Source organism: Leptidea sinapis, chromosome 31 (assembly GCF_905404315.1).
Source record: "Leptidea sinapis chromosome 31, ilLepSina1.1, whole genome shotgun sequence".
In the NCBI taxonomy this organism is placed as follows: Eukaryota; Metazoa; Arthropoda; class Insecta; order Lepidoptera; family Pieridae; genus Leptidea; species Leptidea sinapis.
Window position 1 is genome coordinate 7,446,449 of NC_066295.1, and position 22,784 is coordinate 7,469,232.

The 22,784-nt window shown below is 37.1% G+C and overlaps 1 protein-coding gene across 4 annotated transcripts in view; it reads right to left on the reverse strand.

Moving 5' to 3' along the window:
- Positions 1-22,784, reverse strand: part of LOC126974079 (ATP-binding cassette sub-family B member 10, mitochondrial) — a 220,971-nt gene that overhangs the window by 189,879 nt on the left and 8,308 nt on the right. For 3 of the 4 annotated variants that reach the window (XM_050821482.1, XM_050821483.1, XM_050821484.1), the window contains 5 exons: positions 20,679-20,910; positions 18,583-18,860; positions 12,368-12,451; positions 10,290-10,442; positions 5,928-7,574 (listed from right to left, as the gene is read on the reverse strand). In XM_050821482.1, the coding sequence (XP_050677439.1) occupies positions 7,281-7,574; positions 10,290-10,442; positions 12,368-12,451; positions 18,583-18,860; positions 20,679-20,910 (1,041 nt within the window). In that variant the 3' untranslated portion in view covers positions 5,928-7,280. Of the gene's footprint in view, positions 1-5,927; positions 7,575-10,289; positions 10,443-12,367; positions 12,452-18,582; positions 18,861-20,678; positions 20,911-22,784 lie in introns of those variants that run through there. The other variant, XR_007731472.1, reaches the window with a different exon arrangement.

Sequence of the window (22,784 nt, forward strand, 5' to 3'; positions counted from 1 at the left end):
CACTATAATCGTCTTGTACACGGGGCAAGGTCCACGTTCCGAGTAACTACCTAATTAATCCCACTAGGGCACTTGATATAAAAGGCCGCAGCCGATAATGGTTGGGAAGCATTTATTGTTTTATATTCTACTTAATTTTTCATGGCACTCTTTTAATCTTATATATGTATAAGTATACCTAAGGGTATACATTAATATAATCAATGAAGACAATAATAATCGTTAATATGAGTAAGTATACTTAACATTTTTTATTAACTATTGGACCCGACAGTCGCTTTAAAAACTAAAATATGTCAACTAAGATTTTTTGGATTTGTCAAAGCCATATAACTATGTATAGAAATGTTCGGCAAATCTTCTATAACTTACTTAGTAGTACCTGTAGTTTTTTAAGAGGTGATTATTTACCCTCTGGTTAATAATATACAACCTCTGTGTAGTCTGTAATGTAGGACGATCTGTGTGAGTATATAGATACTGTATCCTCCTACATTCTCATAAAAAAAGATTGCACAATTCATCTAATTTTTGGTCGCAAGTGGAAGCGTTAATGATTGTTTAATGGCGTGTAACCTTTGGCTTCCAATATTTACGTTGCTGGAAAATTTATAAATCAGCCAAAATTATTGGAATTTTCGATAAATAATTGAAATCAAGAAATGTATGCATCATACAAAGCTACCTAGGTAACTATTATGAATTGGATTATAAGGTTAAGTAGACGAATGGAAAAATTATATAATTTGTATCAGTAAATAAGAGACAAAAGATTTCACTGTAACCATTTTAGCGCTGAGTGTTATCACAACCCGTCCGTGGAAAATACTTCTGGCCAACTATTTCCATGAAAGAGAAACGCGATGACATTAATGTATATTATATATAATGTTGGTCCTAATACGCTTCCCTGGTATGGTATTCCGAATTATAGGATTGATGCTGCTGAGCTAATAGTTTCATCACAAATTTATGCTATTCGAATGCGAATTTGTTGATATCTGTTATTAAACAGAACCCCTTTGACGTATTTTTTTTTATTTTTCGCAATAGGATGGGGAAAGAGATGATGTCAAGTCTATTTAAATCTAGGAACATAGAAATAGCTGTGTTTCTATTGCGAATTTGTTTTGTAATGTGCAAATTTCTAATTTGTTTTCAGTATTATTGTTACATATTTTGTAAGTTACCATTAAGGGTATGTATTATAGTTATTTTTATAGACCCTGTATATATAGTGTTTGTCCTAAATAAAGATATACCTACTTTACTTACTATTTATACTTCTTCAATCAGCGGTCCCAGACGCGACGATGCTTATCTAAAAATTATTAATAAGTTCTTTTAACTATGTCTTCTATCAGAAAAATCAATTGAAACAATTTTTTAACCATAATGAAATGAAAGAAATGAAATATATCTTTATAAATATAGGTAACGTAAATCAAGAAAACATCACAAGCAATAGGCGTCCTTATTACTCAAAAGCGATTTCGTCCAGGCATTCTGTAAGGGCTAAACAGAAATAGTTTTAGTTGATAAGGTAACAGTATTATTATTATTTGCAGAGGGTGGCTATTTGTCTAGTCCTGGTTAGGTCCTAGTAACACCGCGTCCAGAAGTGAACTATTGTGTTCGCCACTCATATAACTATAATAACTCGGCGTCAAGCCCTGAGGCATTTACGAACCGCAGTATCTTCTTGATACTCGCGAGTATTACAAATTCTGGGAGTAGTTTACCAGTGGGAGGCTCCTTTGCACAGGATGCCGACTAGATTATGGGTACCACAACGGCCACAAATAGCCATACTGTGTTTCGGTCTGAAGGGCGCCGTAGCTAGTGAAATTACTGGGCAAATGAGACTTAACATCTTATGTCTCATTAGTCTCATAGGTGATGAGCGCAGTTGTAGTGCTGCTGAATTTTTGGGGTTTTTCAATAATCCTGAGCGGCACTGCATTGTAATGAGCAGGGCGCATCAATTTCCATCAGCTGATTGACCTGCTCGTCTCGTCCCTTATTTTCATAAAAAAAAAGAGTAGGGTATAGTCGCCAAGGACGGTGTTACACTTACGCATTAGTGGGCCGCACTTGTAGAGGAGATGTAGAGGCGTTTCATCGGCGTCAAGGCAAGTTCTTTCGTTTTTTATTCCGATCACACAGGTGCTTATTTAGGCCCAGTTAGCATCCTGGTGAGTATGTATACGTAAACATACAGTAAATAATAACACGAAAAGAACTAATCAATTTGACACCTTAGAATAATAACGCTTAGAACCTGAGTAGGCCCAAGCGAAATGAAGCAGTTTCAATGTGGTCGTTTATGACCACATACGTTTCCCGTCGCGTCAGTGTCATTCTGTCATCTTCCAGGACAATCAGTGCGCGAAATTTTATTGAAAAATGACTAACTGTGCAGTGAAAGGGTGTCACAAAGCGTCTTGTAATAAAAATTATAATAAGAAAATCACATTTCACACCTAAATACTATTTCACAACTTTTAATTTAAGCTAATATATTCGTGGAAACAGCAAAATATTTTGTAAACAAAATAGACGCCATTAAAAAAATATGTTGCCAGCTATGAATGTACTACATACCCCTAGTTTCTCCGCTAGAATAGTTTTTTGTGTTTATTGGTAGATATTGATAGGAGGCTATAATGTACCACGTCACTTGATCTTATAAGTATTCAAAGTCAAAGTCAAATAATCTAAATTCAATTATTAGGCTTAAACCAATCGCTTTGAATAGTCACTATAAATATTTCTTTTAAATTACTGAATTTACCATATGTTCAGAAAAAGTTGAGCTCGTGAGAACATTAACGGCCACTCTTTTTAACCGACTTCATAAAAGGAGGAGGTTCTCAATACGTCGGTATGTTTCTGAAGTGAAACTTCTTTATCAACGTATGAGAGGAATTTTATAGCATATCGTCACGATTTTCGGTTACGTGCTAATTTGTTTTATTAAATCCAAGATGGCCGCACGCAAAATTATAATTTCAACAATATTGATATCGAATCCGAGGTTCTCGAGGGTGCAGGGAACGAATTTGGCATCATATTTGAAATCCAAGATGGCTGACGCGCAAATTTATGATTTCAACGATTTTAGTGCCATGTGGCACAACAATTTCCGAAAGATAAGTTGTTTGGCATTAGGGTTATCATTATAACCACCACGTATACTGTATTAATTTATTATTAGTAAGTTTTTATTCTTGTAGTAAGTATTGCTTTTTACAGTTTCACTACGCAACCCGCCATTTTAGTTTCAATTATTAGCAAAGTTTAACAGAACATGTGGCACGTCAACATCACACATTGTTCGAGACTGGCTCGAATACGCCCACTTGGGTGTAGTATTAGTTGCCGCATTTTGCGACTACCCCTGCGGTATCTAGTTGGAGCGGAGACCAATCCTTAGTCAAACGGAGTGAACATTTTTAAAATATGAAAGGAAGACTGGCAGCGATTTCAAAGGATTTTCCTTTGATAATATTCCTTTTAACTCTACAACAATGAAATTTTCCACGATTCAACTTATCTTAGAATTTCCAGTATAGCTGACGTTTTATTTCAAATTTTCTACCTTCTTTGTAAAGACGTCATTCTGCTGGGCAAGAAGATTCGATATAATCATTAACCACTAGTTTTTATGCCATCTATCATCAGGATACAGCTTTATCGTGTGTTCATTGTTTTTGTATATATATGAAATAATTCTAATATCTCTACTCTTAGTTCTGATTTCTAAAGGCCCTGTAGCACTCCTGTCATTCCTCTGCTGTTGAAGGAGAATGTGGTAGGCTCATTGGCACAGGATGCCGGCTAGATTATGGGTACCACAACGGCACCTATTTCTGCCGTGAAACAGTAATGTGTACACATTACCTACTGTGTTTCGGTCTGAAGGGCGTAGCTAGTGAAGTTACTAGGCAAATGAGACTTAGATAACATATTATATCTCAAGGAGACGAGCGCAATTGTAGTGCCGCTCAGAATTTTTGGGCTTTTCAAGAATCCTAAGCGGCACTGAATTGTAATGGGCAGGGCGTATCAATTACCATCAACTGAACGTCCTGTCCGTCTCATCCCTTATTGTCATACGAAAACAAATGTAGGCGGCGGTGATCACTTAATATTGGTGACAAGTAGGTAGGCTTGTTTTTCCTCCTCTTTCATAAAAAAAGATCTTTAAATTTATTCCAATCTTCACATTAAAATGGTGTTAATAAGTTAGTTTTGTCTCATGAAGACACTAGTTTCATATTGTATTTCAGTAGGATGTAAAATTTTACAAGATCCAGAGTTTGTGTTCACTAAGTTGCTACCTGTGTCGGTTAGAACTGTCGGTTAAGTTTTACTATTGTCTCCTTTTATTTTATTTAAACGACAATAACACGTCTTGACACCGATCCAAGGCAACATAACGATCATAATCGCAAGACTTGTTTACACTTCAAACTGGTGATGGTTGTTATTTTGCTTTTTCAATGACCGTTTATGAATGCGGAAAAGAATACGCTTTTTAATAATTACGTCTCAGAAAAGATCTAAAAATAAGAAGTCCACGAAATCGATAAATTGTTATAATTTTACATATGCTGATTGAATTGAATTCTTCGCTTGTATTTATCAATTCTAAATATTTTAGCATTATTTTTTATATAATATTCTCTTCTTCTTCACGCAATTTTCTAATTGAGAACTATTTGCGAAAACACACATAATATTAGGTAAGCAGAGCCTATTAATTTTATAATTATTAATACGGGTGGTACTGGACAAACAATTTATTATTATTTAAATTTATTTTTGGGACCTACTAGTGAACAAGGGCCGATTCGGTTCTATAAATGTCATGTCCGTGAAATTATAATGTCACTAAAACCAAGCCGTTAAATTGTAAGAAATGAAGTCGATTGACAATCTACCGTTTTATTATAATATCACTAGAGAAATTGTAATATCACGGCTTCGACATGTCGTAATTTAAAAAAAATAAACAATGTACGTATAAATATAATATAGTCGTCCAGAATTCACAAATATTCACTTCGATAATGAACCCCCATTATTCCACCTATATACAGGCTACTTGAAAAGGTCCAAAAAACTTTTCTCAGGTTTGTGTACAAACACAACTTTGGATACTACCCATTCATGTATCCTACAGCATTCCTCCTGGGCTGCCTTAGAACTCGCTTAAGACCAGGAGAGCGAATGATCAATTAGTCATGGTATGCAAAATAATCCGAGGTCTAATTGATGCTCCGCATCTACATGATGAGCTGGCCAGGCTCTATACTCCAAACAACTATTGCCGATCCCGGAAGCACAGTATCCTTGCTGTCCCTTTCTGTCGGACAGTTGCACGGGCCAGTTCCCTCAATGCGCTGCTGGAAGCCTTTCCTGACTTTGACTTATTTGCGGATGCATGGAAGGAAGTCTTGAATGTTTGCCCGAGGTTCAGCGACACTTTGACTACATTTACGATGTTACAAATAGAAATTATTATTGTAATTATCATTTTATTATTATTTTTCTGCTATTATTATTAAGAATTCTTCTATTTGACTAATCCATTATGTTATTTTTTTAAGACGACGATTGACAACGGTTGAGACGACTTTGATTCGTGTGTTGTATCAACATCTGTGTATATTCACACACACTTTCTTATTACTTTTGACATTGTTTAAATTTTATTGTTAATTGAATTTTGTTATTTTTTATTTTATTCGTAAACAATATTATATTCTGTGTTAATAAGTGTAATTGGTTGTAGGCCGTTCTTGTTAACAATAAATAAATAACTGCAATGTTCATCAATACCAGAGTTGTTCAATCAATGTCCTAAGAACCTTTGAAATGGTGATTATGAAAGTAAAAAGGAAAAAAATAAAAGAATCTGATTAACAATTAGACTGTAACTCATTTATTCCATACATTTAATTTATTCCGTTACCCGTTATAATTTGATCATGGTGCTAATATTTTAACATAATTCGATTTACACATAATTTCTCATATTACTACAACAATTTATCACATTGATAATCATGATAATAAATAAAAACTATTTGCTTTAAGAAATCTAATGTTCAGTGCATTAGCATTTCCATAAATTTATTTGTTAATAATTGTCACTTGCAATGCATTGCACTTCGTCATCTCGATAATGTTCTATAACAATAAAAAATAACACCAAATATATATATATAAAATACTTATTTCACAAAAACATGCAACAATTTAACATAATATTATTAATACCTGTTTGTGAAATAAGGTATAACATTTGCACGGACTAGTAAAAAAAATAAGGACTCCATGTTACATAACACCAGTTGTAGCACCAAAACAAGCCGATTGACGTGTAAATACATAGCCCCACGCACACACTTACACTACTACAGGCCGATAGGCGGCCATCATGAGAATTGTCATCGTCTGTGACAGATCAGTTTGCGTCTCAATAAAATATTTTAAAAATGCCGTCGTGCGTTGTGATAAAGTATAAAAACGATAATATAAGTATTTGTGGCTATATATGATTATTTAAGGGAGAAAAAATTTTGTAACTAGTAACCCCCGTAAGCGCACACACACACTAGCATAACGGTGCTTCACTTGCTAATATAACGGCGCGGAGTCCTTCTTTTTTTACTCGACCGTGAACATTTGTACTTATTTTTACTAAAATAAATAAAACCTTTTTCTATTTCAAATTTCTATCACAAATCATAGTACTACTCAATAAAGCCGCGACTTATAGTCAAACAAAAGTAAACCCATATTGAAACAGTATTGTGCCCGTTACGAAAGTATGGCAGTAACATAACACCAAATCTAAATTTATAATCCCCCAATTTTGAATTATTACACCAATATCTTTAACAGCCTAAACCTTTGCCCGAATACTTAATATAAAAATATATATCACACAGTTGTACTTCGCAGATGTAAAAATATTTTGTGAACAGATTTTTGCTGAGATAATATATACGTCTAGATGGAGTCTCTTGCTGCTAGACAACCGATAAAAACCAGCCATGTTTATTAGTTTAGTGTGCGTGACAAACTACGTCTTAGACTCGCGATTTGTATGACACTGTGTTAGTGTGCGTGCATTGCTCAAAATAGAGGTTACCTCTAAACTCAAACATTTTCGACGTTTTCACAGCTGTCATAGTCTATCTAGACGTATAAATGATCCAAGCATTTTTGTAATAATTATCCTATTATTCTCTAGTGCGTCGAAAACATTAGCTATTCTGTACTTCAGTTGAATTCTTCGGTTTACTGAACGTCTGATGGGTTATGAGTTCTCTGAAGTATCCGCTAGGTTTCGCCATCAACTCTTTATATGGTCCCTTTTCGATGATCACTCCGTTGCCAATGACAGCGACTTCGTCTGCCGATTGTATTGTACTAAGTCTATGGGCTATCGTAAGGACCGTGCGTTCTCTACTTATTTCCTTTAAAGCTTTGTCGACTAAATATTCTGAATACGTATCTAATGCTGAGGTAGCTTCGTCGAGTATCAGGATTTTCGGGTTCTGAAAGTGAGAATATTTTTTTGGTAAATTGTAAAAAGAATCTATAAGATATCAACATAAGATTATTAGCAATAGCAATACAATATTGAATATTTTATTAAAAAGAGCGCAAAAAAAGAATGCTGGGAGTGTTTCTTGCGCCGTTTCTTCTCTCTCAGAGCGCTATTTGTTTCCGAAGCGGTAGTTGTGTCTAGTATATTAGAAATGACATCAAAAAGAATTCTAAAGGAATCAATTTTGAGAAAATAAATGCCTTTTATGCCTTATCCAGCCTCTGCAATGTACCTGGGCATGTTCAGTTACGGTCAGCAAAGCTACTAGCCCGGTATAACTTTCTAGGTAATATCAAAGAATATTTAAAAGTACAGAAGGCTCGCTCAGCAAAATCAATAAAAGAAATAGGGACTCTTACCCCCATACAATAAGGTGCAATTCAGATCGCACAGCGGTATTAACTTACATTTTTATTCATCTAGGCGCAGGGAGGCAAGCCAGTTCAGTTCAGTTTGAGCTACCTTCGAGGCGACTACGAAGTGAAAACTAGTGATCAAGAGTGATACCAGTGAAACCTACGACTTGGCTACGACCTAGGACATCGTTAGGGCTTAGTGTTTGGACCTAGTGCTTTGTGTTGGACCTAGTGCTAGTGAATAAAGTCTTCAAAAGAGTCAGCAGGTCTTTCTCTCCAAATCCTTCGAACCCTAACACGTAACAATATGTTAATTATAGCATATTTGTCACGCCTATATAGAAAAAAATGTGATCTCTACGAAATTATAGAGACAACTTATAAAGATTTACAATCGTTAAAATATATTGTACGATATTAAAATAAAACGTGGCAAACTTTCATCATAATAGATATAGTAAATGCGAGTAAGATAGGACTATTTACAAGAAAATATCACAAAGTGTCGAGCGATTGCAAATACCGCGGTTATATCGAAGAGAAAGCAAAATTGGTTTCGAAGATAATATAGAAACAGCACGTATGCTAGTTATGTATGAGTTACATGATAACGTTTCGTACATCCTAGTAGATAGTATATTATCATTAATAAACCGTAGGTCGTAACCTACATATTTATTATACATGCACGTAGACATCTTACTTGTAGTCTTGACCTTCAAGTTAAACTTGTCTAATGATAACGCTAAGATTAATACATAGCTATATCAAGCCTGTTTCTCCGTAGTGAAGATATCGAAATCTTTAGTACGCGCGGCGACCACGCCAGCATGGCTTTCCAGAGCACATTCTAGCGCTGTACAAAGCGCAGGTCCGGCCACACATGGAGTATTGCTGTCATCTCTGGTCTGATGCACCCCAGTATGAGCTCGATACATATAACCGCGTGCAACGCAGAGCAGCTCGAATTGTCGGGGAATTGTGTGTCTTCTACCGCTTTTATCACGGGGAGTGTTCCGAAGAGCTGTTTCACCTGATTCCTGCCGCCGAATTCCACCTTCGCACGACACGCCACAAGTTACGATATCATCCCCACCATCTGGATGTGTGGCGGTCCTCCACAGTGCGGTTTTCAAGGAGCTTTCTTCCACGTACAAAGCTGTGGAATGAACTTACTTGTGCGGTGTTTCCGGGACGATACGACACGAGTACGGCCGGCAACGCTCCTGTGATTCCTCTGGTTTTGCAAGAGAATGTGGTCGGCGGTGATCACTTAACACCAGGTGGTCACCTGTACCGTACGCTCGTTTGTCTTCCTTTTCCATAAAAAAAGGGCTCACGAGCGAGCAGTGACGCACGCGCGAGCCTTGTTTGTCAGCTACTCCACCGATCCGACAAATCTTTTAAAAATTGAGAAACATAAATAAAGCAAATAATATTAAACTCCTCATTTACGCGTCCAATATAAGGCGATAAGAATGACTTATCGGGTATAGTATTTATATTTGTCTCTATCTGTAGATAGTATATTGGTAACGGCCGTTAGTATGTTTGACTATGTCGTGGTGTTACAACGCATACATTACTATCTGAAACTAATGAAGGTTTGACAACGAAAGAATATTGATGTAAAATACCGATTATATACCTATTTAAATTATAAAATTAATAAAACTGAGCTATTTCTATAAGATGACCTTATAATAGGTAGGTACAGTTTTAAGTAAAGAAGACAACCCTAATGTCGTCAGAAGAGGTAAGAGTCACGCGATAGAAAGAGAGGCAACTTCTAGGTGAATAAAAATGTAGGTTAATAGCGCTGTGCGTAGAGTCCCTATTTTTTTAATCGATTTGGCGGAGTGAGACTTCTGTACCTGTACTATTACATATTCTTTGGCTATATTAAGTGTTAATAATTATTCTATTTACACACACAAATAAGAATATGTCTCGTTTTTTTAATAATAAGCCGTCGGCCTCCCCAAGTAAATCTGTACTGTGCTGCTACGTCACCTGCGTCTCAGCATATGCTTAGCTTAAATGTCGTGTATCGGCCCCCTATTTTTTTTATGATAATAAGGGACGAGACGAACAGGACGTTCAGCTGATGGTAATTGATACGCCCTGCCCATTACAATGCAGTGCCGCTCAGGATTCTTGAAAAACCCAAAAATTCTGAGCGGCACTACAATTGCGCTCGTCACCTTGAGACATAAGATGTTACCCATGTGGTACCCATATACTAGCCGGCATCCTGTGCAAAGGAGCCTCCCACTGGTAAAAAGTAGTATTGTGCTGTGTAATACCTTGACGATTGCCCTGGCGATAGCGACCCGTTGTTTCTGTCCTCCGCTGAGCTCGGAACCTCCCGCCCCCACCTGCCGCTCCCACCCCGCACTGCTGCTGTTAGCCAGCTCTTGTAACTGCGCCGCACGAGCCGCCTTCAACCAAGATGGTTCCTGATAACACATCACACTTATTTAATTCTTGTAACTGCGCCTCAGGAAATTTAATATGATTTCATTGCTCGATCGGAGATCTCTTGCCGGAGTAATATTTTTGTACAAACTCTTAAATGGTCAAATACAATGTAGTAACCTCTTGCAGAATATTAACCTTGCTGTCCCATATTTATTCCCAAGGTTCAAAATCAAGAGAATCTTCCAAGTTCCTTCTGTAAAGACCAACCTGGGAGTTCAGGCGCCTCTCGTTCGAATTCTTCGCGAGTACAATAAGTTAAACGATACCAATTCAGAACTTGATATATTCGATGGTGGGCTGGTCAGGTTTAAAGAAAGTGTTGTTAAACACTTAGCTGGTACTCAATCTGCATTTGTCAAATAAGTAGTTTTTCTTTTTTTTCGTCTTCATTATTTTGATTATTTTAATAAGTTAAAGTTAAAATTTGTACTTTAATTTTTTATTCTTTTGTTTTTATTATAGTTTAGATAGTATTAGTTTTATTTTTCAGAAGTATTTAGGGAGTATTTTTTGTAATTTTTATGTTCACCATAATTGTCGTATACTTTAGAACTACTAATTGTAACATTAGATTAAGAAAATTGTATTGTATATGATGTGGTGTGCTTTAATAAATAATTAATAAATAAATAAATTCAAATTTAAATATTTTTAATCATATTACGATTTACTTAGGAACGACGAAAACTACCACCCATTCGAAAGAGTATGCCTGCGAAGAACTGGCGCAAGAAACTGAGCGGGCTTATTTTTTTTTTAAATAAAAATATGGTTACAGTGTATATTACATACAACGTACAACAAAACTTATTATTTAATAGCCTGAGGGCGGTCGCTTCATTCCCAATCTGTGATACATTAAGAAAGTCATTTATGTCATATATGTAATCTGAAGATTAAGGTGAACCACACAAATGTTTTTAAACATTTCCTCTGAATTTTGCAACACATCTGTTTTTTTTTTATGGAATAGGAGGACAAACGAGCGTACGGGTCACCTGTTGTTAAGTGATCACCGCCGCCCATACTCTCTTGCTACACCAGAGGAATCACAGGAGCGTTGCCGGCCTTTAAGGAAGGTGTACGCGCTTTTTTTGAAGGTACCCATGTCGTATCGTCCCGGAAACACACAAGGAAGTTCATTCCACAGCTTTGTAGTACGTGGAAGAAAGCTCCTTGTAAACCGCACTGTGGAGGACCGCCTCACATCCAGATGGTGAGGATGATATCCTAACTTGTGGCGTGTCGTGCGAAGGTGGAATTCGGCGGCAGGAATTAGGTAAAACAGCTCTTCGGAACACTCCCCGTGATAAATGCGGTAGAAGACACACAATGAAGCGACGTCTCCACGCAACGCCAAGTGATCCAGCCGTTCACAGAGTACTGGGTCCCCGACAATTCGCGCTGCTCTGCGTTGCACGCGGTCAAATGGATCGAGCTGATACTGGGGTGCGCCAGACGACAGCAATACTCCATGTGTGGCCAGACCTGCGCTTTGTACAGCGCTAGAATGTGGGCCGGCTTGAAGTATTGCCGTGCTCTATTAATGACGCCCAGTTTCTTTGAAGCCAATTTGGCTTTGCCCTCCAGATGGCCACGGAATTGGCAATCGCTCGAGATTTCGAGACCCAGTATTCCGATACTAGGCGAGGCTTTTAGGGAAGTGTTGTCGAAGAGCGGTGATGCGACAAATGGGGTTTTTTTAGTGGTAAACGCGCAAACTTGAGTCTTCTGGGGGTTAAATTGGACAAGGTTCAATTTACCCCATTCCGCGACCTTCTCAAGAGAGGACTCGATAGAAGACACAAGTTTCTCCCGGCTTGTTTTAAATAGTTTCACATTCTTCACTCTTTCAAAGCTGGAATATTGAAAACTACAGTTTTATAATTTTCATAAATCTCACCTGTTCCGTTTCTAAAAGCTCCTCTTCATTGGGCAATCCATACATGATATTTTCCTTTATCGACCCAGTGAATAGTACCGGCTCCTAAAAAAAATATTTAATTAATTTACGTCAGTCATAAACATACAATATGTTGCTCACTTCAAGGTAACAGGAGAACTTTTCAATTTCAATTTTAAAATATTTTTACTTTCATAACAATATAAATAAAATGTACAAACGCCAGTGTATATTAAGTCCTAGCGGTACAACATCATAAGATCATATTATGTTTTACGAACAAAAGTCCATCTCAAAACTTTTAACATACAGATACTTAATTTAGAATATTATATAAACTTACACATAGGGAAATATAATTAATAAATAAATTTTATGTACGCGTAAACGTGATGCGTAGTTAATACCACGCTTAAAATTGATATTTTACCAAGTTTTTAAATATTGCCGAGGCAATCTTTAGATAGCAACAAGACAGCAAACTCGTTTGTTTGTTCATGGTTTGGCGCTCACGCAACCAAGACCCGAAACGGCCAGTAATACGGGCGAGAATATCATGGCGTGTTAACAATTTGTCACGAATTAACAAATAGGGATGAGGTTAAAAATGTATCGATAAGTTTAATATTGTTATATTATTTAAATAAAAATATTAAATTAAATTATAATATTAATATGAATTAATAATTATTAATTAATTTATATTTTCCTTAAATTTTTTATTAGTGGATTTATACTTGGGATTTTATTTGAGTAGAATTTCTCTGATAATTTATGTATGTAAACGTCGATTTTGGGCAAACCTATTTCAAAGTGGAGTTTGTGAAGATTGGTACGAATGGGAGTATTGTATGCAAATTTTAATGCTTTATTTTGAATTACTTGAAGTTTCCGCATGTTGGTTTTGCAGGTTCTTTTCCAAACTGGACAGGCATACGTGATACATGGTCGGACCAGGGTGCTGTATAACCGTAGTTTAGTAGAGCTACTAAGACATGAGCGTCTATTCAAAATAGGGTATAGTGCTGTTAGCGCCTTGATACCTTTGAGGCGAAGTTTTGTCAAATTTTCAGACCAGTTAAGTTTGGTGTCTAGTGTTGATCTCAAGTATTTAACAGAGCGGCTCCACGGGATGCACAAATTGCCAATTTTTAGTGTTTTAGTAAGTGGGGATCGTTTTCTTGTAAACATGATAGCCTCAGTTTTAGAGGCATTAATTTTTAGCTTCCATTTCTGGAAATAATCCATGAAGCAGTCAAGGGCAAGTTGCAGTCGGCCAGTAATGAGGTCTAGGTCAGAAGAGGATGTGAAGCATGCCGTATCGTCGGCATAACAAGCTATTTTGGTTCGAGGTTGAACTGGTATATCGTTTAAATATAACAAAAACAAATATGGCCCTAAAATAGACCCCTGTGGTACACCAGCAGGCACAGGTTTAGGTTGAGAAGTATAGTTTTTTATGTGTACACTAAAGCTCCTGTTATCCAGATACGAATTTATTATTTTAACTATTGAGATAGGTAGACCAATGCAAAAGAGCTTTGGGCCAAACCGTATCGAATGCTTTCTCAAGATCCAATAGAAACATTCCTGTGGATTGCTTAAGCTTAAGATTTTGCGATATGGTTTCAGCGACTCTTGCTAACTGATGAACAGTAGAATGACCTTGCCGGAAGCCAAATTGTTCATTAATCAACTTTTGCTCAGAAGCATGCAATAAGCGGTGATATATAATTTTTTCAAATAGCTTACCAACACATGGTAATAAGCTAATTGGACGGTAGCTAGATGGATCAGTTGGATTTTTACTTGGTTTATGAATTGCTATCACCTTAGCCACTTTCCACGCACGTGGAAAATATGTTTGGGTGATGCAGGCGTTAAATATTTTAGTTAGTAAGACGATACATTTTTGGGGTATATTTTTGATCAGGATGTTGGGTATGTCATCACAACCAGGAGCTTTTCGTGGTTTGAGTTTTAAAATATATTTCTTTGTTTCGGAGGGGCGGACCAGCCTAATGGACTCATTTGTGCAGTCACAGTCTTTTAAAGAAGCTATAGATCGTTCTATAGCAGATTGTTCGTCACTTTGCCAGTCATTAGTAAGTAGCAAATTGTTAAGAAAAGCATTCGCTAAGACGTCACACTGAGACTGTTGGTTAGTTATTAATGATCCATCGTCTAGCTTGAGAGTGGGAATTTCAAATGAAGTTGGGCGCAAGCTTTTGACTAGACGCCAGAGATCATTGCCTGGGTTATCAATTCTGTTCCACACTTTATCGTTGTTGAGATTCACAGCGTTGTTAATAAAAAATCTTTAGTTCTTTTATCTTGTGAAATAAGACCTTAACGAGTGGATTGGTTTCATTTGCGGCATATTTACGCAAACGGTTTTTGATCTTGATTTTTCTCATAATATGCCTGGGCAGAGAACAGCAGTTCCAGGGTTTTAGAATGGATAAAGGCACAGAACGATCTCTGGCTTCAAGAAGCAGGTGTTGAAAGTTTGTAATTGCAATATCAATTTCTTGAGGACAGTCATAGATTTTTGAATTTAGTAGAGTAGCACTATTAAGGAAACTGCGATAGTTTTTCCAATCAGCTTTGGCATAATTGAATTTTTGGATCGGATTTCGCATAAGTTTTGTCTCGGAATTTATAAAAACTGGAAAGTGGTTAGAAGACAATGCAGGGATAGTTTTAATATTACTGGGAGAGTGAATGTTTTTACATAACAGAATATCGGGAATTGAGGGGCTTAGATTTGGGCAGTAATGAACTAATGTAGGATCATCTGGGGCATGTATAGTGTACTCGCTGTTCAGCATGTTTTCATAAAGTTTTTTGCCATGATCGTTGCAGCGACCAGAAGACCAAAGGGGATGCTTAGAGTTAAGATCACCCATAGCAAGTACCTTAGGGCTAGCTGCAAATACATTATCTAAGTCACTGGTGATTAAAGGTAGGTTGGGAGACTGGTATACTGAGTGGATTACTATACTCTCATTACACAGAGATAGCGATATACTAATGACTTCTAAGTGTTTCGTGGGTGGAGTCGGGATTAAGTTGTGAATAAGATCCGAACGCACTAGTATGGCTACCCCTTGGCCAATACCATTGTGATGCTTGTCCCTACGGTAACATGAAAAACCAGGAATACCAAAAGTCAGTCGGCTGGTAAGCCTTGTTTCACAAAGAGCAATAACATCTATATTAAGGTCACTCACCGCGAGTTCTTGTTGCTTTCTAAAGACGCCATCCGCGTTCCAGTATAATACACGAAGCTCATGGGAACTAGACATAACGACCCAGGTGAGTTAAAATAAGTAAAACTTTATCCATTAGAGTATTGCATTTGCTAAACTCTTGCTTAATTGTTTCTATGGTGGTTAGAATTTCCAGCATTTGTCTTGAGGTAGTTTTCCAAGTGTTTCTCCAGTGTTTAGAGTTGACTGTGCATGTTGTTTAAGATTTAGACCATCATGTGATTCCGCCGTACACTCGGATCGTGTGGCATTCAGGATAGGTGGTATATCTATTTGTAGTTTTGGAACTTTCTGGATGCCAGGAGGATCAGAACTAGTGACTTGAGCCCATGAGCGTGCACCTATTTTAGCACGTGGTGCTGCACCCACTAGTGCTTTACGTGTCGTTTCACGCTTAGTCTCAATCCAGTCGACATATTTTAATCTTCTCTCACATTTGGAATAATTCGCCGGATGATCCTGCTGGCAGTTACAGCACCGTGCAGGGGTTTCTTTATCTTTTTTTGAACATTCCCAAGTTGGGTGTGGTTCAGCACACTTTACACAACGTGGTTGCCTATTGCAGTTGCGCGAGGCGTGACCAAAACCTTGACATCTGAAACACTGGGTTCCAGTCAATTTAGTCGGCTTGTAGCGCTCAACTGTGACAACGCAATTAGATAAATATTTTAGTTGCTTGAATTTGGTCATATTGGTTCCACTTTGCAGCTGAGCGAGAAGAGGGGGACACTCAGAGGGAAACACAGTCTTGATTTCTGTAACGGTGACTCCAGAGAATCCGAGGGATGCCAGTTCTTCAGGAATGGTAGTATGGACGTATTTAGGTAAACCCTTAATTACAGCTTTGGGTAGTTTTTCGTCCTTCCTTGTATATGTGTGGAGAGCCACCTTTTCCTTTGCTAAGCCATTTTTGAGTTCATGGTGACTTTTAGGCGAATAGCACTGCACTCTAATTATTTTTCGACCCCGATGCTCTACATGGAATTCTTTCACGTACTTCGCTACTGTGTCTCTCACCTTTTGGTGGGTCCACTCGCCTTCAAGTTCTATCACTATCGGGGGAGTATTGTTCACCGATTTCTTCTTAGTCGCATTTTGGAAAAGATCCAATTCTGCATTATCAACAGGAAGGATACTATAACGGTTCTTGGTTGGAATATGCCCATCTTGAGCCTCTTCCTCAGACTTTGCATTAATCTTCTTTGCTTGCTTCCATTTATCGATGGGTGACGTATCGTCTCTTAGTCGTTTAGTGCCCAAATTAGGAGTGGATTCTGACCTGGTCAGAAATTTTTCCATATTTGACCAAAGTGTCAATGTATCGACTATCGATAGCACCTCGGCACATCACTAGCTTTGTTCAACTTGCGGCTGCAAATACCGACACTAACTGAGAGCGTGCGGCCGCAAAGACAACCGCGCGCCGAATGAACAGGGGTACTGGGGAGTGTTCTGAGCAGTTGTTCTGGTAGCCAGTACTGACAAAGTTCTAAATTTTAGACCATGTTCACATACAGTGAACGATTATAGCGAACGGAAGGTCTTCCTTCTCTTTCACCCGCCTCCCCATGCATACACTTTCTCTTTCGTTAGAAAAACACTTTTCGTTTTGAATAAATAACTGATCTAAAACGCAGTAATAACAGAATTTACTGCTTTTAAAACAGTTGTCGAAAAAAATGTACGAAATGTTAAAAAGATGTTCCTTCGCTTTTTCTCGCCTCACCACGCATAACCATTCTCTTTCGGTACGTATCTTTCTTTCGCAAAATTCGTTATTATTATGCGCACATATTGTCTAAAGACATTTTTTTGTCTCGCGTACACTTCATTTTTTTTATGGAATAGGATGACAAACGAGCGTACGGGTCACCTGGTGTTAAGTGATCACCGCCGCCCACATTCTCTTGCAACACACAAAATCACAAGAGCGTTGCCGGCCTTTAAGGAAGGTGTACGCGCTTTTTTTGAAGGTACCCATGTCGTATCGTCGCGGAAACACCGCACAAGGAAGCTCATTCCACAGCTTTGTAGTACGTGGAAGAAAGCTGCTTTAAAAACCGCACTGTGGAGGACCGCCACACATCCAGATGGTGGGGATGATAACCTAACTTGTGGCGTGTCGTGCGAAGGTGGAATTCGGCGGCAGGAATCATGGAACAGAATTCCCATCCCACTTCAAATGGCAACACATCCCTTGATCTGGTATTGCGTATGACCATGGCCAGTGGTTTTTCATTTACCATCAGGTTGACTGTGAGCCACTTCGTAATAAGCGAAGATATTATTTCATTTTAACGAAGATTACTGGGCAAATTTACAAACTAAAATGCCTTCGCAACTCGTGGTACGTTGCCTCGTCGAGATTAATTGCATGTTTCTACCATCTGGAATGTGGATTTTTTACGAAAAATTTAATTGAAATGTAATTTGGTGATTAGACGATTTCAGCTTTAGGCTTTATATTTATTTTTTATGGTGTCTTTGTATACTACTTACTTATCCGTTTCAAAATAAAAAAAAAATCTTTCTTTCTTTCTTTCTCTAACCGCGAGGCGATTATAAACGGCGACACCACCCGCGATTTACATTTTAAAGATAGATTTCAAAAGAGCAAAACATTGTTGCTTTGATACTAAGAAACAGATAAAAAGAATCAAAGAAAATTTTGTTAATATTGGGTCCATCCACTAACTAGCTAGTTAACAAGCCGTAGATTAGAGGTTTCTTTCTTAAGTAATATAAAAATTTAAGAGAACTCCCAGAAAAAATTCCATTATTATCTGATGTCAGTAGCCAGCTTTGATTAAACTTTGCACATTGTGCAACCATACATCACCTTCACGGATACACAACCATTTAAATTTTAACAAACAAAACTCAGTTAAAAAGCTGAAATAATCAATGAGTAAACCCTTTTGTTACTAAAGTAAAATATCTTACCTGACTAACAAAACCAATATGGCTCCTTAACCATACTGGATCCAAATTCCTTATATCCTCTCCATCCAACAATATCCTTCCTTGTTCTGGGTCATACAATCTTAGTATAAGTGAAGCTATAGTACTCTTTCCACACCCGGACCGACCAACCAACGCAACAGATTTACCGGGGAGTAGTCGGAGATTGAGACCTTTGATCATCGGTGCGCCACAGTATGAAAATGATATGTTTTCTAGAACGATATCACCTTTAGGACGCTCCTTTGGCCTTATCCCACCTGGAAGTAAATTATTTGTTTATCAATTTTTAGTTTGAAAACATTCACCACAACTCACCACAGATTATTGTTTTAATTCCACTGCAGCATTATGACCTGATTCAGCCACCACGATCTAAATTTTTATATCATCTTCCCCCACCTGGATGTGTGGCATTGTTTCACAGTGCGGTGTTTAAGGATTCAGGTCGATACGATATGTACACGATAGTATATGTATAGTCGATACGACATGATTACCTTAAAATACTCGTACATTCATATAGGCCGGCAACGGTTCGTGTAATTGCTCTGGCGTTGCAAGAGAACTTTGGCAACGGGCCATTATATATACCGCACGCTAGTTTGTCGTCCTCTTCCATAAAAAAAGTATAGGTAAACGTGCAAAATATGTCACATTTTCAGCCTCCTTTTTTATCACCTAATTTTCAGTAAGTAATTTATGTTAAAATTCAGTTAAAATGCACGTGTTATAATCTATATATATATAAAAATGAATTGCTGTTCATTAGTCTCGCTAAAACTCGAGAATGACTGGACCGATTTGGCTAATTTTGGCCTTGAATTATTTATGGAAGTCCAGGGAAGGTTTAAACGGTGAATAAATATTTAAATGCTCGGAACTACTATATCTTTCTAACTTTCTCAGGAGCTAAAAAACAAACTTAATTTTAGCTAACTATAGTTGGTAAATTAACTACAGGTGTTTACTATCTATCAGATTATTTTTATGTAGACTTATAAATCTTAAGTTTTGTCACAAATTATATTTCTGAACACAATCATTCAATTCAAATCAATTTTTGTGATATGGCGTGTGGCTACACCAGTTGGGCGCAAATTGAAAAATGACTCATCATTAAAAAGTACATACACCTTCAAATTTTCACCTATCTACAATCAACACCTATTTTTGTATCGCGATTTTAATATTATTCTGTTCCATCCACAGAAATAGGGTTGCAAATGGCAATCGAAAATAATAATTATTGTAGTACGATACATTTTATGTACGATTTTTATTTTATTTTTATTTCGTAGGTCTGAGAATCGTTCGTCATCTATTTTGTATACTCCAAACATTTTAACTATTGATTTCCTTCTTACTACTTTATACGGCAATACAACGTTTGCTGGGTCAACTAGACTTCTTAAGCCGCGTTCGGCACATTTCGGCAGGGGAAAATCTTATGGGTTCGCCGCACCGACATGCTTATAACAGGCGCATACGATAAATTAATAGTTAAAAAAAATTGACAAGAATGAGACACTTTTTGGATGTGTGAAATCTAGTGAGTTCGCGTCACCGAAATGCTTATAGCCGTATACCTGTAGCTATACAGCTGACGTTTGTGTAACAGCTGTGTATTTCATAAAAGTGCAATGGTGAATGGATTTAGTGAAAAGTTCAATGTGTATACTGGCCATAAATACTGTAAAAATTAAAAATAAACAAACGTACAATATTAAATTTGAATTTGGAATCTGTAATTATTATATGATTGTTCATTGAGTTTTCTCATTTTAGCGCCAATACATTATACAACATTTTGCGATATTAAAAAGGAGTGGGGGTGATAAAGAGAACTGAATCGCTGTTATTGCATTACACAAAGTAGGTATGGAGCCAAATGCAATTTTTAAAACTCTCCATACACTTGGTATTAGTAAAGTTTTAGTGTACCGGACCTGGAGGTCTCATTGTACCTAGGTCCGGTCCAGACAAGTGACAGAAATAGATCTGGCCGTCCACGTAGTTCAAATTTTAATACTAAAGGTTGGCAGTCTCTAAAACTGCCAATATTTAATTAAACTAACCTGATACAGGTATCGTAGGCTTTCTGTCAATAATCTGCCAAAGGCGCGAAGCCGCACCGATGCCTTTGTTCAGCTCCGTATAGAAACTGCTCAGACCGCCGATACTGATGCCCACATACGCGGCGTACAGCAGGAACGATGTCAGATTGCCCACGGTCAGTTGTTCTGTAGCGACCATACCGCCGCCGTAGTACAGTACCAGGATTATGATGGTGTTACCGGATAGACCCGTCTGAAAAATATAATTCACTTTGCTCAATTAAGCATAAAAGTACCTGGAGCACTGAGCCATGCTCGGATTTTTAAGAAGGTACAAAACTTGAACAAAAAAAAACTAATAGGACATTTGGATTCGAACCGGGGATCTGCCTTCCGGATCACCCATTATCCCATCTGAGCTATATAGTGGCGATATTTACCTTTGTATTCTAATGTTATTGTAGCAATTTCTCATTAAAACACGCACAAAACTACATTTTTTTTAAATTAAAAACCTACATTGATTTCTCGCCCCCGAAACTACCTGTATACTAAATTTCATTAAAATCGTTGGAACCGTTTCCGAGATTCAGATTATATATATATATATATTATACAAGAATTGCTCGTTTAATGATATAAGAACTTTTGAATCTATTAATATAAACTGAAAATTAGTAACGCGTTCTACACGAGATCCTACCGAGACTACAGATGATCCATGAGATCAGGCATGCTAACAAAGCATCAATTATAATCCTTAAGGGCCGGCAACGCGTATGTGATTTCTCTGGTGTTGCAAGAGAGTGTGGGCAGCGGTGATCACTTAACACCAGGTGACACGTACACTCGTTTGTATTAAAATAATCGTACCGAATAACGTCCCGAAAATAATAAACCCCTATTGATAAAGTATGATTTTGACATTTTCGCTTCTTTGGATTAAAATTAAAACACCATGGTGCGAGTTTGAAATTGTTTGCACATTCAGTTTAAAAATATTACACTATTTAAAACGTAGAAAATAAGAGCAATTTCGGAATACGAGTTCCGGCATGTAACTAAACGCATCAGAAACAGCTCGCAATATCAATGCTGTGTTTGAAGAAGATACGGCTAACAAACGCATCGTGAGTTTTGATTTTAGCGCCTTCTTAGAAGAAACCTCGACTTGAAGAGTGAGCCCCGAGGAAGACTAACTTTTAAAGTAAATACTGATGAATTTAATGCGAAGGTATACGCTGATTTGTATCAAACTACCATAATAAAGGAATATGGAGGAAGCCATGTTGTTGATCACGCCACTAGTAATTTTCATTCGGATATATAAGCAAAAATAAACTTATTATATTCAATACTGTACGATGATAAATTCATAAAAAATCTTATAACAAAGTTAATAAAGATATTTTCTAGGCTGGCGAAAAATTTAATAATGCATTCAAATATTTTTATTCAAAATAGGATTTAAAATCACTTATTGAACGTCAAAAACTACCACCCATTCAAAAGAGACTGCCTCAGACCTGAGAAGAATGGGCGCAAGAAACTCAGCGGCCTTTTTTTTTATAATGTGTTATCGTACAATAAACATCTATAATTAAAGAGACTAAGGGTGTTCGCTTTATTCCCAGTCCGTGGTCGAAGAGAAAATCGTTTATGTTATAATAACCTTTCCCACACAAACGTTTTTTAACAATTCTTTTAAATTTTGTAACACATTTGTTTTGTACATTTTCTGGGATCATATTGTAGAAGCATATACATCGTCCAACAAAAGGCTTACTAACTCGACCCAACCGAGTAGTAGGCATTAAAAAAACTATTGATGCATAAAATACTATATTGCCGAAAGATAATACGTACTTATTGGAAGAATAAAACTAATGAATTTCAAACAAGACCAAGGAAACAAGATAAAGTATGAGGTGACGGAGGTTAAATGTAATCGTGCCGAAATAGATCTAGAAAATAATTACTTTGCTCAAAGTGTTAAAGTACACAAAAAATACAATTTAAATAAACCAAACTATAAACTCAAGCGTTTCATTTGCTTTAAGCGACTTTTTTTTTCTTTTGACGACCTGTATAGCCGAGTGGTTAGCGATCCTACCTACAAAGCTAGAG